The sequence below is a fragment of the Pristiophorus japonicus genome, chromosome 3 (assembly GCF_044704955.1).
Source record: "Pristiophorus japonicus isolate sPriJap1 chromosome 3, sPriJap1.hap1, whole genome shotgun sequence".
Classification (NCBI taxonomy): Eukaryota; Metazoa; Chordata; class Chondrichthyes; family Pristiophoridae; genus Pristiophorus; species Pristiophorus japonicus.
The window spans coordinates 269,776,376-269,798,725 of record NC_091979.1 but is presented as its reverse complement, the minus strand read 5'-3'; the positions used below and the strand labels follow the sequence as shown (position 1 = coordinate 269,798,725).

At 43.8% G+C, this 22,350-nt stretch overlaps 1 protein-coding gene across 5 annotated transcripts in view; it reads right to left on the bottom strand.

Moving 5' to 3' along the window:
* The window catches only part of LOC139260284 (scavenger receptor cysteine-rich domain-containing protein DMBT1-like), a 280,342-nt gene that overhangs the window by 226,022 nt on the left and 31,970 nt on the right, over positions 1-22,350 (bottom strand). For 4 of the 5 annotated variants that reach the window (XM_070876709.1, XM_070876707.1, XM_070876710.1 and 1 more), the window contains exon 3: positions 18,551-18,677. The exons of the other annotated variant lie outside the window; for it this stretch is intronic. In XM_070876709.1, the coding sequence (XP_070732810.1) occupies positions 18,551-18,659 (109 nt within the window). In that variant the 5' untranslated portion in view covers positions 18,660-18,677. The remainder of the gene's footprint in view (positions 1-18,550; positions 18,678-22,350) is intronic. 5 annotated transcript variants of the gene reach the window in all.

Below are 22,350 nucleotides of genomic sequence, written 5' to 3'. Positions count from 1 at the left end.
CATCTTATCAGTCTGATGTCAAGATAGTGTGTCAACCCACTGAACTATACAGTTCTATAATGATGGGATGGAGAGAGGGGAGGAAGTACAAACAGGCAGAGTTGGAGGGTTGAAGGGTGCAGAAAGAGACACAGGGCCCTTGGGTCTATTTTGTCCAGAACAAGGTTAGAGATACGGATAGTGATTACTCTCCAGCAACAGATGAATAAAACAATGAGGTTTGAATCATAAAGGTGTAGATGTAGATAGATGCCGAGCAGTTTTGCTTGGTTATGCTTGGAGGTCCAAAATAAAGACTTGGATTTCGATAGTGCCTTTCACGACCACTGGACATCTCAAAGCGCTTTAGTCAATTAAGTACTTTTGGAGTGTAGTCACTGTTGTAATAAGAAACTCGGCAGCCAATTTGCGCACAGAATGCTCCCACACACAGTAATATGATGGTGCAGAACTTTCCCTTGTGATTAAGGTGGGTGAATTTGAAAAAAAGTTTTATTTAAGATGTGCGTTTGATGGGAAAAATGTCATTTTCTGATGTTTATCTCTAAACTATCAAAATTCAGCCACTATGAGATTTTAGTTGTGAAGAAGCCAGCTAAGTGTTTGGATTCTTGCCTGCAATCCTTGAACCCCCTCTCACACGCTTGGAAGATGACGCAATGTTAAAGATTGGAGCAATCATGGAGTCAGCAACACACCCAGCTGTCTTATTCTCCTAGGTAACTGTGTTCATACTGGGGAATTTTACCCTTGTTAAAGTTTTTCGCTAGCCTCTCCCACATCCCATTTAACTTGTGCATTCACATAGACATTCTTTCTTTCGAAGTATACTGGAAAGTGTGATTTATTTTCCGCACTGAATTGAAGGTGGATTTCCTGTAGGAACACAGCCTTAAATCCGTTTCAGCGTGAACTGAAATGTGGAAGATAATCTTAAAGAAAAAGATAGCTGAGATTATGTAGATGGATTGACAGGATCTGCTCTTTTCTGTCCAATCATTTATTAATTTAGTTCTAATGTAATACCTGTTGGAATCTTTGCACGACTTGCAAAACTCTTGAATCAATAAAAGTTAATGTTTTTTTGAAATTAAGATGACAAATCCAATATTTTGGGGATTCAATTATTGCTGTACAGTCAAACAATGCTAAAAAAAAACAGGTTAAGAGAGAGGGTCAATATATCAATCATGCACAAAAAATGACTTACTGTGCAGCTTATCTAAACAGTGTTTCAGTTAGTGGAAGGATTTGCTTAGGAAGGTTTGGGAGAAAACCGCAAACAATTGCAAATTAAATATTACCATTTGGATCAAATTCAGTCTTTGTTTATAGTTTGAACCCTATTTCCTCTTCCCCACCAGATGGTTGTTGCTGCTTTCTGTGATCATGTTTCATTTTCTGGCTGAGAAGGTTGGACAGTCTACATACATCTGGAGTGTCAAAGCTTTTTGTCTTTCTAGGCCAAACAGACATGTACCAAGGAGCCTCCAGAATCACATTTAAATCCATGCTTCCATTAACTTGCATACATCAAGTTGCAGGTACTAACCTTGCTGTTCTGATTAAGGATTTATTTACCAGTGAGGCAACATTGCTAATAACAGCCTTTTCTAAACCCAAGGCCTTCAAAATTTCAACAGCCTAAACCAGCAAAGAAGAAATATAAGTGCAAATGGGAATGACCTGACAAGTTTTTTAGGGCTGGATTCCCAGGGTCCAAGGGCCATATGTGACCTGAATACATTCAGTTTGCACATCCCTGGTCCAGAACACATGTATCTCCACAACCAATGACAATGTTGCTACATCATTCAATACTGGCCTTATTAGCTTTTCCTTCCCAGTAAGGTGAAGTGGCTCACCACTTTGAAGTCTATTATCCAGGGCCAGAAATTCTCACCCATTGAAAAGACTCAAGATTGAATGATGTTTGAGACTAGGATTTAAATTGAGTGCTCTGAATGGGAGGTACTGGATCACTGTTCAGATTAATATATTATATATATGTAGAATATCCTCGCCGTCACTAGGACTGCCTACTTCCACTTCTGTAACATCACCCAACTCCACTCCTGTCTCAGCTCATCTGCTGCTGAACCCTCATCCATGCCTTTGTTACCTTTAGATGTGAGTATTCCAACGCTCCTGGCCAGCTTCCTATCTTCCACCCTGTATAAAATTAGGGCTCAATTTTCCTCAAAGCTTTTTTTTGGCATACTTGAAGAGTTACGTCCGTTTTTTTGGGGCCCAAGTACGCCAAAAAAATGTTCTAAGTTTCCCAGTTGGATTTCTTCATTTTGGCGTGGCCTAACTGGTCCTTTAATTTTGAGGGCAGAGCCTTGATCTGCGCTAAAAAGATCGGGTTGCCACAGTAACCAGGCACACAATGCGAGCTGAGGCTGCAAAGTGAAACATACAGCCAGCTCCCAACACATTAAAACACATTGGATCAACTTAAAAACACATTAAAATATGTTGCAGCAACTTACCTCCAATTATTAAAGCCGACCGTTCCCCGCCCCGAGCTCTGGCCGAAGGGCTTGCAGGTCGTGTTGCCTCGCTCGCCCTGAGCCCCTTGCCGGTGCTGGTCCAGCTCCCCCAGTCCCGCTCCACCACCCCCCAGTCCCAAGTGCCTTGACGGTCCGCTCCTCCACACCTAGCCGTGGCTGAAGGGCTTGCCGGTCCGCTTGCCTACACCTAGCCGAAGGGCTTGCTGGTCCACTCGCTTGCACCTACCCCTGGCTGAAGGGCTTGCCGGTCCACTCCCCCACCCCTAGCCCTGGCTGAAGGGTTTGCCAGTCCGCTCCCCCGCTCCTAGCCCTGGCCAAAGGGCTTCCGGTACACTCCCCCGTCCCTATCCCAGGCCGAGTGGCCTCCCAGTCCGTTCCCGCACCCCTAGACCAGGCCAAATGCCCTCCTCCCGCCCAGTCCCCGCACTTATCTACATTGGAAAGGTTTCCCCCACACCCTCTCTCCCCCGCACTCTCCCTCTCTCTTCACACCCGTCCCTCCCTCTCTTATCTTTCCTGCTGCTGCTGTCCGGGCGTCTGCTGCACTTACCTGCGCCAACTTCTTTACCTGTGCCAATTTCTTTAGCTCTCCAAAAGGTTTTTCTGCAGAGGCCACATACGTTGGCCTAAGCAGAACTGGAGCAACTCTCATCTGGCCAAACGTGCCTAAATGGCCAGAATTGGCGTGGGTGGCAGGTTACGCCCCCTTTGGCTGAAAAAAACTTACTTAAAAAAATTGTAACTGAGTTAGGCTGGTGCAAACTGATTGGGGGAACTGTTTTTTTTAAACTAGGGCCAAAAAAAGCAGCCTGCTCCAAAAGACCAGCACAAATCACTCGGAAAAATTGAGCCTTTAAACTCATCCAGAAATCTGCTGCCCGTAGTCTAACTTGCACCAAGTCCCATTCACCCATCATTTCCGTGCTTGCTACATTGGCTCCCGGTTGAGCAATGCCTCGATTTTAAAATTCTCATCGTTGTTTTCAAATCCCTCCATGGCCACGCCCCTCCCTATCTCTGTAACCTCCTCCAGCTCTACAACCCTAAAAAGGGAACAGTAATAATCATGGGTGATTTCAACCTCCATATTGATGCAACAAATCAAATTGGTCAGGGTAGCCTTGAGGAGGAGTTCATAGAGTGCGTAAGGGACGGGTTCCTTGAGCAATATGTAACGGAACCAACCAGGGGGCAGGCTATCTTAGATCTGGTCCTGTGTAATGAGACAGGATTAATAAATTTGATCTCCTAGTAAAGGATCCTCTAAAAATGAGTGATCATAGCATGATTGAATTTCAAATTGAGATGGAGGGTGAGAAAGTTGGATCTCGAACCAGCGTACTAAGCTTAAATAAAGGAGACTATGAAGGTATGAGGGCAGAGTTAGGTAAAGTGGACTGGGAAAATAGATTAAAGTGTAGCACAGTTGATGAACAGTGGTGTATAGTTAAGGAGATATTTCACAACTCTCAAGAAAAATATATTCCAGTGAGGAGGAATGAGTGTAAGAGAAAAGATAGCCATCCGTGGCTCACTAAGGAAATAAAGGACGGTATCTTTTACAAAAGGCTTTTGACAAGGTCCCGCACAAAAGATTGGTGTACAAAATCAAAGCACATGGTATTGGGGGTAATGTACTGACGTGGATAGAGAACTGGTTGGCAGACAGGAAACAGAGAGTTGGGATAAACGGGTCCTTTTCAGAATCGCAGGCAGTTACTAGTGGGGTGCCGCAGGGCTCAGTGCTGGGAGACAGAGGGAAATGCAGGGAGACAGAGGGAAACAAATTGGAGACAGAAGAAAAAGATAGAAAGGAGATGAGTAAAAGTGGAGGGCAGAGAAACCCAAGGCAAAAAACAAAAAGGGCCACTTTGCAGCAAAATTCGAAAGAGTCTCAGTGTGTTAAAAAGGCAAGCCTGAAGGCTCTGTGCCTCAATGCGAGGAGTATTCGGAATAAGGTGGACGAATTAACTGTGCAGATAGCAGTTAATGTGGTTGGCATCACGGAGACATGGCTCCTGGGTGACCAAGGCTGGGAACTCAACATCCAAGGGTACTCAACATTTAGGAAGGATAGACAGAAAGGAAAAGGAGGCGGGGTGGCGTTGCTGGTTAAAGAGGAAATTAAGGCAATTGTAAGGAAAGACATTAGCTTGGATAATCGGTATGGGTGGAGATACGGAATACCAAGGGGCAGAAAACGCTAGTGGGAGTTGTGTACAGACCTCCAAACAATAGTAGTGATGTTGGGAGGGCATCAAACAGGAAATTAGGGGTGCATGCAATAAAGGTGCAGCAGTTATCATGGGCGACTTTAATATGCATATAGATTTGGCTAACCAAACTGGAAACAATACGGTGGAGAAGGATTTCCTGGAGTGCATAAGAGATGGTTTTTGAGACCAATATGTCGAGGAACCAACTAGGGGGGGGGGGAGGCCATCTTAGACTGGGTGTTGTGTAATGAGAGAGGATTAATTAGCAATCTCGTTGTGCGAGGCCCCTTGGGGAAGTGACCATAATATGGTGGAATTCTACATTAGGATGGAGAATGAAACAGTTAATTCAGAGACCATGGTCCAGAACTTAAAGAAGTGTAACTTTGAAGGTATGAGGCCTGAATTGGCTAGGATAGATTGGCGAATGATGCTTAAGGGGTTGACAGTGGATGGGCAATGGCAGACATTTAGAGATCGCATGGATGAACTACAACAATTGTACATCCCTGTCTGGCATAAAAATAAAAAAGGGAAGGTGGCTCAGCCGTGGCCATCAAGGGAAATCAGTGATAATATTAAAGCCAAGGAAGTGGCATACATATTGGCCAGAAATAGCAGCGACCCTAGGGACTGAGAGAAATTTAGAACTCAGCAGAGGAGGACGAAGAGTTTGATTAGAGCAGGGAAAATAGAGTACAAGGGGAAGCTTGCAGGGAACATTAAAATGGACTGCAAAAGCTTCGAGAGATATGTAAAGAGAAAAAGGTTAGTAAAGACAAACGTAGGTCCCCTGCAGTCAGATCAGGGGAAGTCATAACTGGGAACAAAGAAATGGCAGACCAATTGAACAAGTACTTTGGTTCGGTATTCATTAAGGAGGACACAAACAACCTTCCAGATATAAAGGGGGTCAGAGGGTCTAGTAAGAAGGAGGAACTGAGGGAAATCCTTATTAATCGGGAAATTATGTGGGGGGAATTGATGGGACTGAAGGCCGATAAATCACCAGGGCCTGATGGTCTGCATCCCAGAGTACTTAAGGAGGTGGCCTTGGAAATAGCGGATGCATTGACAGTCATTTTCCAACATTCCATAGACTCTGGATCAGTTCCTATCGAGTGGAGGGTAGCCAATGTAACCCCACTTTTTAAAAAAGGAGGGAGAGAGAAAACAGGGAATTATAGACCGGTCAGCCTGACATCGGTAGTGGGTAAAATGATGGAATCAATTATTAAGGATGTCATAGCAGCGCATTTGGAAAGAGGTGACATGATAGGTCCAAGTCAGCATGGATTTGTGAAAGGGAAATCATGCTTGACAAATCTTCTGGAATTTTTTGAGGATGTTTCCAGTAGAGTGGATAAGGGAGAACCAGTTGATGTGGTGTATTTGGACTTTCAGAAGGCTTTCGACAAGATCCCACACAAGAGATTAATGTGCAAAGTTAAAGCACATGGGATTGGGGGTAGTGTGGTGACGTGGATTGAGAACTGGTTGTCAGACAGGAAGCAAAGAGTAGGAGTAAATGGATACTTTTCAGAATGGCAGGCAGTGACTAGTGGGGTACCGCAAGGTTCTGTGCTGGGGCCCCAGCTGTTTACATTGTACATTAATGATTTAGATGAGGGGATTAAATGTAGTTTCTCCAAATTTGCAGGTGACACTAAGTTGGGTGGCAGTGTGAGCTGCGAGGAGGATGCTATGAGGCTGCAGAATGACTTGGATAGGTTAGGTGAGTGGGCAAATGCATGGCAGATGAAGTATAATGTGGATAAATGTGAGGTTATCCACTTTGGTGGTAAAAACAGAGAGACAGACTATTATCTGAATGGTGACAGGTTAGGAAAAGGGGAGGTGCAACAAGACCTGGGTGTCATGGTACATCAGTCATAGAAGGTTGGCATGCAGGTACAGCAGGCGGTTAAGAAAGCAAATGGCATGTTGGCCTTCATAGGGAGGGGATTTGAGTACAGGGGCAGGGAGGTGTTACTACAGTTGTACAGGGCCTTGGTGAGGCCACACCTGGAGTATTGTGTACAGTTTTGGTCTCCTAACTTGAGGAAGGACGTTCTTGCTGTTGAGGAAGTGCAGCGAAGGTTCATCAGACTATGATTCCCGAGATGGCGGGACTGACATATCAAGAAAGACTGGATCAACTGGGCTTGTATTCACTGGAATTCAGACAAATGAGAGGAGATCTCATAGAAATGTTTAAAATTCTGACAGGTTTAGACAGGGTAGATGCAGGAAGAATGTTCCCAATGTTGGGGAAGTCCAGAACCAGGAGTCACAGCCTAAGGATAAGGGGTAAGCCATTTAGATCATAGATCATAGAAAATAGGCGCAGGAGCAGGCCATTCAGCCCTTCTAGCCTGCACTGCCATTCAATGAGTTCATGGCTGAACATGAAACTTCAGTACCTCCTTCCTGCTTTCTCGCCATACCCCTTGATCCCCCGAGTAGTAAGGACTTCATCTAACTCCCTTTTGAATATATTTAGTGAATTGGCCTCAACAACTTTCTGTGGTAGAGAATTCCACAGGTTCACCACTCTCTGGGTGAAGAAGTTTCTCCTCATCTCGGTCCTAAATGGCTTACCCCTTATCCTTAGAATGTGACCCCTGGTTCTGGACTTCCCCAACATTGGGAACATTCTTCCTGCATCTAACCTGTCTAAACCCGTCAGAATTTTAAACGTTTCTATGAGGTCCCCTCTCATTCTTCTGAACTCCAGTGAATACAAGCCCAGTTGATCCAGTCTTTCTTGATAGGTCAGTCCCACCATCCCGGGAATCAGTCTGGTGAATCTTCGCTGCACTCCCTCAATAGCAAGAATGTCCTTCCTCAAGTTAGGAGACCAAAACTGTACACAATACTCCAGGTGTGGCCTCACCAAGGCCCTGTACAACTGTAGCAACGCCTCCCTGCCCCTGTACTCAAATACCCTCGCTATGAAGGCCAACATGCCATTTGCTTTCTTAACCGCCTGCTGTACCTGCATGCCAACCTTCAATGACTGATGCACCATGACACCCAGGTCTCGTTGCACCTTCCCTTTTCCTAATCTGTCACCATTCAGATAATAGTCTGTCTCTCTGTTTTTACCACCAAAGTGGATAACCTCACATTTATCCACATTATACTTCATCTGCCATTCATTTGCCCACTCACCTAACCTATCCAAGTCACTCTGCAGCCTCATAGCATCCTCCTCGCAGCTCACACTGCCACCCAACTTAGTGTCATCCGCAAATTTGGAGAAACTACATTTAATCCCCTCGTCTAAATCATTAATGTACAATGTAAACAGCTGGGGCCCCAGCACAGAACCTTGCGGTACCCCACTAGTCACTGCCTGCCATTCTGAAAAGTACCCATTTACTCCTACTCTTTGCTTCCTGTCTGACAACCAGTTCTCAATCCACGTCAGCACACTACCCCCAATCCCATGTGCTTTAACTTTGCACATTAATCTCTTGTGTGGGACCTTGTCGAAAGCCTTCTGAAAGTCCAAAAATACCACATCAACTGGTTCTCCTTTGTCCACTTTACTGGAAACATCCTCAAAAAATTCCAGAAGATTTGTCAAGCATGATTTCCCTTTTACAAATCCATGCTGACTTGGACCTATCATGTCACCATTTTCCAAATGCGCTGCTATGAGATCCTTAATAATTGATTCCATCATTTTACCCACTACTGAGGTCAGGCTGACCGGTCTATAATTCCCTGTTTTCTCTCTCCCTCCTTTTTTAAAAAGTGGGGTTACATTGGCTACCCTCCACTCCATAGGAACTGATCCAGAGTCAATGGAATGTTGGAAAATGACTGTCAATGCATCCGCTATTTCCAAGGCCACCTCCTTAAGTACTCTGGGATGCAGTCCATCAGGCCCTGGGGATTTAACGGCCTTCAATCCCATCAATTTCCCCAACACAATTTCCCGACTAATAAAGATTTCCCTCAGTTCCTCCTCCTTACTAGACCCTCTGACCCCTTTTATATCTGGAAAGTTGTTTGTGTCCTCCTTAGTGAATACCGAACCAAAGTACTTGTTCAATTGGTCTGCCATTTCTTTGTTCCCCGTTATGACTTCCCCTGATCTGACTGCAGGGGACCTACGTTTGTCTTTACTAACCTTTTTCTCTTTACATACCTATAGAAACTTTTGCAATCCGCCTTAATGTTCCCTGCAAGCTTCTTCTCGTACTCCATTTTCCCTGCCCTAATCAAACCCTTTGTCCTCCTCTGCTGAGTTCTAAATTTCTCCCAGTCCCCGGGTTCGCTGCTATTTCTGGCCAATTTGTATGCCACTTCCTTGGCTTTAATACTATCCCTGATTTCCCTAGATAGCCACGGTTGAGCCACCTTCCCTTTTTTATTTTTACGCCAGACAGGAATGTACAATTGTTGTAATTCATCCATGCGGTCTCTAAATGTCTGCCATTGCCCATCCACAGTCAACCCCTTCAGTATCATTCGCCAATCTATCCTAGCCAATTCACGCCTCATACCTTCAAAGTTACCCTTCTTTAAGTTCTGGACCATGGTCTCTGAATTAACTGTTTCATTCTCCATCCTAATGCAGAATTCCACCATATTATGGTCACTCTTCCCCAAGGGGCCTCGCACAATGAGATTGCTAATTAATCCTCTCTCATTACACAACACCCAGTCTAAGATGGCCTCCCCCCTAGTTGGTTCCTCGACATATTGGTCTCGAAAACCATCCCTTATGCACTCCAGGAAATCCTCCTCCACCGTATTGCTTCCAGTTTGGCTAGCCCAATCTATGTGCATATTAAAGTCATCCATTATAACTGCTGCACCTTTATTGCATGCACCCCATATTTCCTGTTTGATGCCCTCCCCAACATCACTACTGCTGTTTGGAGGTCTGTACACAACTCCCACTAACGTTTTTTGCCCTTTGGTGTTCTGCAGCTCTACCCATATAGATTCCACATCATCCAAGCTAATGTCTTTCCTAACTATTGCATTAATCTCCTCTTTAACCAGCAATGCTACCCCACCTCCTTTTCCTTTTATTCTATCCTTCCTGAATGTTGAATACCCCTGGATGTTGAGTTCCCAGCCCTGATCATCCTGGAGCCACGTCTCCGTAATCCCAATCACATCATATTTGTTAACATCTATTTGCACAGTTAAATCATCCACCTTATTGCGGATACTCCTTGCATTAAGACACAAAGCCTTCAGGTTTGTTTTTTTAACACCCTTTGTCCTTTTAGAATTTTGCTGTACAGTGGCCCTTTTTGTTCTTTGCCTTGGGTTTCTCTGCCCTCCACTTTTCCTCATCAGAGGACCGAGATGAGGAGAAACTTCTTCACCCAGAGTGGTGAACCTGTGGAATTCTCTACCACAGAAAGTTGTTGAGGCCAATTCACTCAAATATATTCAAAAAGGAGTTAGATAAATTCCTACTACTAGGGGGATCAAGGGGTATGGCGAGAAAGCAGGAATGGGGTACTGAAGTTGCATGTTCAGCCATGAACTTATTGAATGGCGGTGCAGGCTCGAAGGGCCGAATGGCCTACTCCTGCACCTATTTTCTATGTTTCTATGACCCCAGCTCTTTACAATATACATTAACAATTTGGATGAAGGAATAGAGTGTAATATCTCCAAGTTTGCGGATGACACGAAACTGGGTGGCGGTGTGAGCTGTGAGGAGGACGCTAAGAGGCTGCAGATTAGGTGAGTGGGCAAATGCATGGCAGATGCAGTGGATAAATGTGAGGTTATCCATTTTGGGGGCAAAAACATGAAGGCAGAATATTATCTGAATGGCGACAGACTAGAAAAAGGGGAGGTGCAACGAGACCTGGGTGTCATGGTTCATCAGTCACTGAAAGTGGGCACGCAGGTACAGCAGGCGGTAAAGAAGGCAAATGGTATGTTGGACTTCATAGCTAGCGGATTTGAATATAGGAGCAGGGAGGTCTTACTGCAGTTGCACAGGGTCTTAGTGAGGCCTCACCTGGAATATTGTGTTCAGATTTGGTCTCCTAGTCTGAGGAAGGACATTTTTGCTATTGAGGGAGTGCAGCGAAGGTTCACCAGACTGATTCCAGGGATGGCTGGGCTTTCATATGAGGAGATTGGATCAACTGGGCCTGTATTCACTGGCGTTTAGAAGGATGAGAGGGGATCTCATAGAAACATATAAGATTCTGATGGGACTGGACAGGTTAGATGCGGGAAGAATGTTCTCGATGTTGTGGAAGTCCAGAACCAGGGGACATAGTCTTAGGATAAGGGGTTGGCCATTTAGGACTGAGATGAGGAGAAACTTCTTCACTCAGAGAGTTGTTGACCTGTGGAATTCCCTGTCGCAGAGAGTTGTTGATGCCAGTTCATTGGATATATTCAAGAGGGAGTTAGATATGGCCCTTACGGTTAAGGGGATCGAGGGGTATGGAGAGAAAGCAGGAAAGGGGTCCTGAAGGAGTGATCAGCCATGATCTTATTGAATGGCGGTGCAGGCTCGAAGGGCCGAATGGCCCACTCCTGCACCTATTTTCTATGTTTCTATCCAATTAAAAACAAGGGCATACAATGTGGCCAAAACTAGTGGGAGGACAGAAGACTGGGAAGCTTTTAAAAGCCAGCAAAGAACGACTAATAAAATGGTTAAGAAAGGGAAGATAGACTATGAAAATGAACTAGCACGAAATATAAAAACAGATAGCATGAGTTTCTATAGGTTTATAAAAAGGAAAAGGGTGGCTAAAGTAAATGTTGGTCCCTCAGAGGACGAGACCGGAGAATTAGTAATGGGGAAGATGGAGATGGCAGAAACTCCGAACAAATATTTTGTATCAGTCTTTACAGTACAGGACACTAACAATATTCTGACAGTGGATAGTCTAGGGGCTATAGGGGGGGGAGGAACTTAACACAATCACAATCACGAAGGACGTAGTACTCAGTAAGATAATGGGACTAAAGGCAGATTAATCCCCTGGACCTGATGGCTTGCATCCTCGGGTCTTAAGAGAAGTAGCGGCAGGGACATTGGATGCATTGGTTGTAATTTGCCAAAATTCCCTGGATTCTGGGGAGGTCCCAGCTGACTGGAAAACTGCAAATGTAACGCCCCTATTTAAAAAAGGAGGCAGACAAAAAACAAGAAACAGTAGACCAGTTTGACTAACATCTGTGGTTCGGAAAATGTTGGAGTCCATTATTAAGGAAGCAGTAGCAGGACATTTGGAAAAAAAAAATTCGGTCAGGCAGAGTCAGCATGGATTTATGAAGGGGAAGTCATGTTTGACAAATTTGCTGGAGTTCTTTGATAATGTAACGAACAGGGTGGATAAAGGGGAACCAGTGAATGTTGTGTATTTGGACTTCCAGAAGGCATTTGACAAGGTGCCACATAAAAGGTTACTGCACAAGATAAAAGTTCACGAGGTTAGGGGTAATATATTAGCTTGGATAGAGGATTGGCTAACTCACAGAGAACAGAGAGTCAGGATAAATAGTTAATTCTCTGGTTGGCAACCAGTAACTAGTGGGGTGTCGCAGGGATCAGTGCTGGGACCCCAATTATTTACAATCTATATTAACAACTTGGAAGAAGGGACCGAGTGTAATGTAGCCAAGTTTGCTGACAATACAAAGATGGGAGGAAAAGCAATGTGAGGAGGAGGGGACACAAAATCTGCAAAAGGACATAGACAGGCTAAATGAGTGGGCAAAAAATTGGCAGATGGAGTACAATGTTGGAAAGTGTGAGGTCATGCACTTTGGCAGAAAAAAATCAAAGAGCATGTTATTATTTAAATGGAGAAAGATTGCAAAGTGCCGCAGTACAGCGGGACCTGGGGGTACTTGTGCATGAAACACAAAAGGATAATATGCAGGTACAGCAAGTGATCAGGAAGGCCAATGGTATCTTAGCCTTTATTGTAAAGGGGATGGAATATAAAAGCAGGGAAGTCTTGCTGCAGCTATAGAAGGTTTTGGTGAGGCCACACCTGGAATACTGCATGCAGTTTTGGTTTCCATATTTACGAAAGGATTCCGGGGATGACTTATGAGGAAAGGTTGAGTAGGTTGGGCCTCTACTCATTGGAGTTCAGAAGAATGAGTGGTGATCATATCGAAACGTATAAGATTATGAGGGGGTTTGACAAGGTGGATGCAGAGAGGATGTTTCCACTGATGGGGGAGACCAGAACTAGAGGGCACGATCTTAGAATAAGGGGCCACCCATTTAAAACAGAGATGAGGAGAAATTTCTTCTCAGTGTTGTAAATCTGTGGAATGTGCTGCCTCAGAGAGCTGTGGAAGCTGAAACATTGAATAAATTTAAGACAGAAATAGAGTTTCTTAAACGATAAGGGGATAAGGGGTTATGGGGAGCAGGCAGGGAAGTGGAGCTGAGTCCATGATCAGATCAGCCATGATTTTATTGAATGGCAGAGCAGGCTCGAAGGGCCGTATGACCTTATCCTGTTCCTATTTCTTATGTTCTTATGAGATATCTGCACTCCTCCAATTCTGGCCTCTTGTGCATCCCCGATTTTAATCGCCCCACCATTGGCGGCCTTGCCTTCAGCTGCCGGGGCCTTAATCTCTGGAAATCCTCCCTAAATCTCTCCAACTCTCTCCTCCTTCAAGATGTTCCTTAAAACCTACCTCATGTACTTATGTTCTTCTGTTCATCAGCCCTAATATCTCCTTATATGGCTCAGTGTCAAATTTAGTTTGACAACGTTCCTGTGAAGCACCTTGGGACATTTTATTATATTAAAAGATGCTATAAATTTAAGTTGTTGTTGTTGCTGTAGATGTTGTCTAGTACTAATGGAATAGAAAGATTTGCAAAGTCTATGCAGTATCAACAGAGTTAAATAGCCAGCAAGTTACACAACTTGCCCTAGATTTTTTTTTAGAGCTCTTTCTGAAGCCAGCTTGCTTTTTTGGCACAAAAAGTTGACCACAGAACCGTTTCTCAAGATGCTTTCAATTCTTTACCACTTTGTATGGTAATATCATTTCATAGCATTCCTGTTATTTCTCAAGATCGTTTTGGTGTGTTAACATAGTCAACACACCAAAACCATTTTTAATTTATATATTGCAAAACTTAATCCCTCATCCGACATTAAATCAAATTATTTTTTTAACATGAATGGCATTTATCTTTTGGTAGCTATAAACCTTTGAAATCTTTTCTGTTTTTCCATGTCTGTTTACTCCCTATTTTTATTGAATGTTGAAAACTGCATGACTTAATACCACAAGTTCGCTCACAATAACTGAATCACAACTGAGTCATGCAACAGCAGGCAAGAAAAACCAGATCATCAATTTGGTAGGATGGAACTATCAAACAATTTCAGCGTTTGTATTGCTGGAGAAAATTTAATAACTTTTATTTCTTTCACTAATTAATGTATGTTGAACATTTCTCTTTCAACAACAGCTTGTATTTATATAGCAGCTTTAACATAGTAAAGCGCCCCAAGGTGTTTCACAGAAGTATTATAAAACTGTCGAGCCACATAAGGAAAAATTAGTGCAGATGGCCTGGACATCTAATTAACTCTGTTGATATTGGATAGACTTTGCTAACCTTTCTATGCCAGTAGTGCGAGACAACATCGACAACAAAACATGCCTTTAACATAGTAAAACATCTCAAGGTGCTTCACAGGAGCGTTATCAAACTAAATTTGACACCAAGACACATAAGGAGATATGTAAATAAATGTAGTTTACAATTTTCCAACCTAACTTCAATTATTTTGGCTTATTTATAACAGTGTTTAATGTTTACAGTGATAGACAATTTCCATTTAGGAAAGCTATTGAAAATAATTGTCAATACCTGGGATATACTCCAATGCATGAGGATTAGTTTCCTTTAGTGCTAACCAAAACTGCTGCTAATGCATTAAGGGCTGGATTTTAGGCTTTTATGTTTTCAGGGCGATAATGGCGGCGGGGCGGGAAAATTAGCGGCCGAGAACAGTTTGCGTCTTAGTTGTTAAATTGGGGCATCTGGGCCCTGCGTCAGGAGGCTTAGCTCTAAGGGAGGCGTTGTACAGCTACCTCTCTTAGCGCTAGGATGGGAAACTCCCGAGCTAAACAGCCAGCCAGGGAGTGCTCCGAGGGAGGTCTGTTAGGGGGAGGAAACCTAAGAAAAACACTTTTTTCCCCAAAACATTGCCCACGCCACCGCAACACAAATCGCACAAAAAAAATTAAAAGAAAAAACAATCGCACTTACTTCTGGAGTACATAAGCTTCCTTTCCACTGCCGGGATTCTTGGGCCGCTCGGATTTCCCAGGCGGTCATTGTGCGCGTACTTCCGGGCGGACGGATCAGGCAAAACACAAAACAACTAGAGGCGTTGCACAGCGGGCGCAGTTTTTTAGGGCGCTCCTGTTCGCGCTACCGCAAAATCCGACCAGAGGATCACTGCGGGGTGCTGGAGACTTCACCGCTGCCTTTCTCGCTACTCCAGGGCAAACCCGGAGCGCAAAGGTCTGGAAAATCCAGGCCTTAGTTTTTGATCCTTCTGTTCAATTACTTTGAATACAAAAAATGATGACCACATGATAGTATCTACATTTATGCTTTTGCTAATTGCCAGATAAATGGTGACTTTATTTTATGATTCTGATATGTATTAATATCCCGTCTCCATTCTTGCTATTACAATATTAGCTTCTCTACGTATAAATAATTGAAGTTCAGGTGTTGCACAATAGGGTGGAGTGGCCACAGTGATAACCCTTCTTGTATCGTTTTTTTTAATTGTAACACCGATGGGGCTAGACTTTCCATTCGTAACTTTCGGTATATAATTAATGCCGGGAATTAGCTGAACCGCCCACCCATATTTTTTTAAGAAAGTTTGACATCCTCACTCATGCACCGCCCAGAAGACTGTTTATAATGGAAACTAACGCCCAAATACCGCAGATTATCGGCAAGCGCTACTTTCGACATCTCGCACATATACCGCCAAAATGATCACTCATCCAAAAAGACGCTCAAGAAAAGCTGCACTCACCTGACCTTAATTCAGCGGTATGGACGCCATTTTGTAATTCGGAGGACTTTTCATAAAAGGCTGCTTCAAGTTCATGGGAGCATTGAAGTAATTTGCGAGTGCTTTTAAAGTCATTTTAAAATCTCATGACAACCATCTAATCACATTGTGGTTAATTTTGAATATCTATTGCGTTTGTAGAGAACAATTTAATAATTTTGAAGACATAATAGGGCATTTATAGTAATGGGACCTGTAATTTCTCTACTGCAGAATAGAGATGGGAGAAGGTTTATTGAAGATAAAGAGGTAAGGAGGAGACCTTACACCCAAGACATTTACAGGGATAAGCGATCACATACCTGGACGTGTCCGATAACACTTGCATTAGGAGGCTGCGCTTCCAAAAGGAGGTCATCAGTGAGATATACCAGCTAATTAAGGGAGATCTGCAGCCTACCAGCACCATCAAGACCGCACAGCCCGTTGAGGTCAAGGCTACTGCGGCACATTCCTTCTATGCATCGGGCTCCTTTCAGGCCTCAGCTGGTGACATGTTCGGTATCTCTCAGCACACCACACATTGCTGCATTCGACAGGTGAGGGAAGCCCTTTACGCTCGCAGGATGGATTTTATAAACTTCCCTATGACTAGGGAGGCACAGACTGAGAGGGCTTTGGGTTTCTCGAAAATAGCAAACTTCCCCAAGGGAGCAATAGACTGTACGCACATTGCCCTGCGAGCACCTTTTCAGGATGCAGAGGTGTTTCAGATCCGAATGGGATTCCACTTCCTGTATGTGCAACTTGTTGTCGACCACAAGCAAATAATCATGGCAGTAAATACAAAATTTCCAGGGAGCATCCATGATGTGCACATCTTGAGTGAAAGCACTGTCACTGACCTGTTTAACAGTCAGCCACAAGGTCACAGTTGGATGCTGGGGGAGAAAGGATGTGGCCTTGCCACCTGGCTCATGACCCCTCTGCCCCAAACGGAAGCCGAAAAGCGCTACAACAAAAGCCATATAGCCACAGGCAATATCGTTGAAATATAATTGGAGTGCTTAAGCAGCGCTTCAGATGCCTGGACCACTCAGGAGGCGACTTACAATACCACCCATAGCAGGTCGCTGAGTTCATTGTGGTGTGCTGCATGTTGCATAACTTAGCTATCAAGAGGGGACAAGAATTGCCAGATGGAACTGCCGGTCCACCTCAGGAGGGGAGGTGGAAGAGGAGGACGAGGACCTCGGGGAGGACAATCAGGCTGGCGTTGAAGCCATGCCACTACCCCACCCTAGACCACAGGAAAAGCCCCGTGGTATTTACGCAGCTGCAAGATTGTTGCGTCAGCAGCTCATAAATGGTCGCTTTGAGTGGAATTACGTTGGTGACAGTTACAGTTGCGTTACGTTTCATCCTTGCCTGGTCTGGCCTCGTCATTGCTTGCAAACCTTGTATTGATGTTTAACCTTTCTGTTATAGGAAGACACTGCAGAACATTAAGTTAAATAAAAATATTTAATGATTACAAAATTTTTTAAGTCATTTTTTTAACAAATATATAAACATCCATCTACCCCCCACCCCAACAGTGAACATTTTTTAAATAACAGTAACAACAGCATAATATATAACAAACTTTCAAAAACAATTATAAATATAACAGCCACCCACCCACCCGTCAACAAATTTACTAATAATACAAAATACAAAAAAATACAGTCCCCCCTCTCCCACTACTTGCGGCCACGCCTCACCTTGCCTTTATCCCCCCCTGGTCTGAACCCCCCCCCTCTCAGACTTACACCTCCCCCTTCTACCCACACCAAGCAGCTTTGTAGCAGGACACCTCGAATGCTGCTGCTGTGTGGGGGCTGACGATGGCAGTCACAGTTGAGGCTGGAGAGGACGTTTCCAAAGAAACATCCTCTGAGTCAGAAGCAACTGCTTCCTCCTGACTTGCATCCGTCGACAATGGTGGTACGGCACCTTGGGTTGAGTGCCGTATCCTGAGACCACAGCCTGCCATCTGGCATCCATGGAATCGGCTATTCTCTATATTGCTGCAACCATCCGCGGCATCTCCTCAGAGACCAACGCAATCAGAGCGGCAACATGACCAGTTAACCTGCCCATTGCCTGGAGGAGCTCTCGACCAATGTCGACGCTCGTCTGAGACAGTTGTATCATGTCCAGGTTAACATCTGCCGGTCTGGGAGCAATCCGACCTCGCCGAACCAACCTCCGCAGGGTTGGCGTAGGCATTAAACCACTCGGGGTGCAAGGAGCTTGGCCCCACTGCTTCTTCATTGGAGGAGGACATGGCCGCAGGAACATTAGAAGAGCCTGCTACAGGCTCATCTTCCATCTCCTCACTGTCCTTGGTGGACAAAAGCACATGCAAGCAATGGAGAGGCTCTTGCCTCATCGCCTCCAGATACAGGATGGGGAGGCTGGGGCGCCTGCGAAGCCTGGGGACCTAGAAAACATAAATGAGTTTAGAAGAGCAGGGGATGCCAGGGTGATATGAGAATGCTTATGCTACGCAGGCATATGTACGAGGAGCAACACTACTGCTATAAATATCACTGACGGACGTCACATATAATTAACATCATAATAGTACAGAATCTGCATTGCATTATAATGATATTTCATGACCTCATCATTAATTACATAACATTACAACAATCATATATTATACTGAAATTACATTAAATTACTTTAAATCACCAATGGTTTATACATTACTCATGTGGCGCAAGAATGAGTTCAGCACCTCCACGGGCAGTGAGCTGGCACAGATTTGCCAGTCCTCCTCCAGACCGCCTCTGCTCGGCATGTTTTTTTTGACAGTTTCCTCTCCAAAGGTGACAAGAGCATGGCATAAGCTCATTCCCTAGGTACTAATACAGATATTACTAGATACTATTACTATTACACAACACACAGATAATCCACAATTAGTCATCGCCCTTGCTATTCATCATTAACATTATATGCTAATACACTTCGTATGCAAGTGAATTGAATGAAATTTATTCTACGGTCTAAGAATAAATTTAATAAGATCATGGTTAGGAACTAACGCATGACATCAAGATTACCAGCTGAGTTACAATCCAGCAGATCTACATTTGAATTAATGAGTCATTGCATCATTACAATTATAATTATAAATTTAATACTTATTCTTTCGGAACCAACAAGGTCGTTCCAGCGCTTGCGGCACTGGTTTGGCTCATGGACATTGTGTGCCGCTGATGAATTGACTTCGGCGATCTCTGCCCAAATTCTCTGATACACCCTGGGGGATGGTTTCCCACGACCATCCCAGGTCAATTGGGCCCAACAAGTTTCCACCTTGTGGACTAGGGCAGCATTTGCCTCTTCCGAAAACTGCTTGGCACGCCTTCTGCCACCTCACCAAGATCACTCCCTTCACCCACCTCCTCCATCTCTCCAGCATCACTTAACACAGCCTCCTCGACGTATTCCATTATTTATTTTTAATTACTCCCCTCAAAAAACAACAGGTCCTCAAACACTCGACTCTCTCTCTCTCTCTCTCTCTCTCTATTTCAATCGTTCTGCACATTGTTCTGACATCCCGAATCGCGGGACAAGTTAATCACCTAAAAAAAACACGCATGCACAGACCGGCCGTTGCTATGGACGCCGGCCTTGCACAACGGAATAAATCGCTAACATCCATTTCACATCGCTACGGCTAACGCCCAAATTAAAAAAGCGAAACTAGCAATTTTTAAAATGGACGATATTCCGGCGATCCTGAAAAATAATACCGCTAACGCCGGAAATTTTTGGGCGATATAGATGTCAATGGAAAGTCTAGCCCATAAAGTCTAAAAATTATAATTGCAAAAATCCTTTTGATGTTCAGCACAGTTGTAGATTAGGAATGAGGCTGCAAGCAGTCAGTATTACAATGAAATTCTAGCATCCTTCAATTACTGAAAAAAATACTAATATTGTTAGACTCACAACTTAAAACCTATGCTGCAGAAAATAACTTCAGACCTGCATCAAGTGCTATTTTAAAAAGCTGGTACTGACTTCTGTAGTGAGCATGCTACATAATTTCCAAACTGTATAAGGACACTGAACAACATGTTAAGTTCTTGGCAAATCCCCGACTAAAGGGTTGCCTGAGGGCATTTAGGAAGAAGTGTATATAAAGATAGAGACCCTTCTAGAGGACTGAGACCATGATGACCCCTATTGGACATCCTGGAGAGATACATGTTGGACATCTTGGGGAGTTAAGAGTTAACAGTCAAACTTCTTTGTATCTTAAAGCAACAGGCTTTCCAATATAAACAGGATGACTTTAAAGTGTTGTAAAAGGAATGTAATGCTTGTTTTCTGAGATGTAACGTGCTTTGTAAGGAAATCCATTAAATCCAGATAGCAGTTAGTAAAGCTTTTACTTTAAAGATGCTAGTAAATGTTACGTCAGGAAGTCTCATGTAGGGGAAGTGGTTCTGAGGTAAACTATTGCAAACTGTTTACATGGATATTCTGTTTTCAAAGGATTTGAGGAATGGATATTGTGTTCAAAGGATTTGGGGAATGGATATTCTGTGTTCAAAGGATTTGGGAAGTAGATACGTCATAGAGGCTTATCTATGACATTTTCCTTTGATGTAGTCAAAAGATGGCATTTAAACAATTTGTCAGAGTGTGCTCGAAAGATACAGAAATCAGGAAAAAGCCATCCTCTGTATAGTTAAAGATTGATCACCTTTACTGTATATCAATAGACTCTGTTCCATATACTCCACTATGAAGTCTCGTGCTTACTCAAAATGTGCTGTTGGGAACCTGAGGAGAAAGAAGATTGACTGCGAACAACCCCCTGAAAACAATGATCAGAAATTGCATATTAAATATGCATTCCCTTACTGTTTAAAGTAATTATTATTTGTAAGGAGGGAGCTCTTGTTCTTGGAGAGACAGCACATGAAAAATAACCTCCACATCCACATGTCATAACTTTTTGGGAAAAAAAGTGCAGGCATGTACTTACATTGCTACAGGCAAGCTGCACCCCCATCAAGTACCGAAACAAAATGTTCTGGAAAGGAGCCATACATGTGGGCGTGGAACTGCTATTAAACTATCAACTCCCAAACTTTTGGAACTAGTTAAAACTCTCAGCATTCTGTCTGCATATTGCAAAATAACCAACATAAAATAGTACTAAAAGGAGATTCTTCCAAAAATATTAGTAGAATAGAAAGAAATATACATTCAACATTGTCTTTAGGGAGTTTCATTCATATTTATTTTAACATTAACACTATCAGCTCCAACAAGAAACTTTTTATTTTAATGTTTAAAACAATATTGACGGATACTGTCTGTGTGCCCAATCTGTTCAAAAGTTAAACATGTGAAAATGGTGGTGCAATGCAGGTAGAAATTGCCGATGGATTACTTGGCCATGTTTAGTGCTGTTTTCAGGATTGCCACGATTCAAAGCTCGATTCAAGGAAATTAAACAGCTGTGAACACTTCTGTCTAGACATTTAGATTTTCCAATCAGAATCCAGCCTGTCCAGAGGTGGGGCAGAATGAGATTCACGCCCGTCCTATTAATGAGCGCTGACCTCACAATAATTCCCAGGGTTGGCAAGCTCATCTATTGTCAGGTGGAAAATAGTGAGCTGCTGCAGGATGGAAAGGCCTGCGGGGGCTTAAAGGGCTAGCCATCAACTCAGCAGTGTAGCAATGTCTATGAGATCACCTACAGGGCAGAAAGTCACCAGCTTTATGGACTCTGTTGTGGAAGTACTGCAGCTGGAGATCAGACAGAGAAGACAAGCTCTCTTTGGAACCGTGATGCAAGGCCTCAAAGAGATCTCTTCAGGCCTAATGATGGGCAGTGGCCAGGACAGACATTGCCAACTCCAACATCCCATGCACTGCCATTCAATGCCCCAAAACGTTTAATGACGTTACCAGATCAGGAAAGGTAAGAGAAGTCAACCACTGCTTCAATGCTTCTAATAAGCATGTCTACCACATAAAATGCTCCTCACACTGTATTAATGGCTGGAATTTTCCAGGTGGACATCGGGCGGGATCGGTGGTGGGTTGGGTGCGAAAGTGGATTTTTTTGACAGTGGGTCAGGACACCGCTATCAACCCGCTTTTCCCAATGTCAGGTCAGTCAGCGTGAGCAGATCCGACAAGCAGCGGTGTGGGACCCAATTAATCTCATTAACATCTAGTTGACAGATCAACAGGCTTTTTTAACTTACCTTTTCACTTTAACTTCATGGCTACGGGAACCACACTCTTCGGGGACCACGGCTGTCAACATGAGACGTGAGTTGAATGGCCATTGCTCCAGTTGATTACTTTGACAGCTTCAAATGTACAGTAAAAACTCCCACCTGACAGATCTTCACTTTCCTCAGCCACAAGTTGTATCTCAGTCCATTTCCAGCACAGATTCCAAATGCTTTCCACTTTCCACTCTCCATCCAGTATCACCTCATTGGAAGAACTCTCATCACTGACAGAATGCTTCTGTCATCTCTACTTCACCTG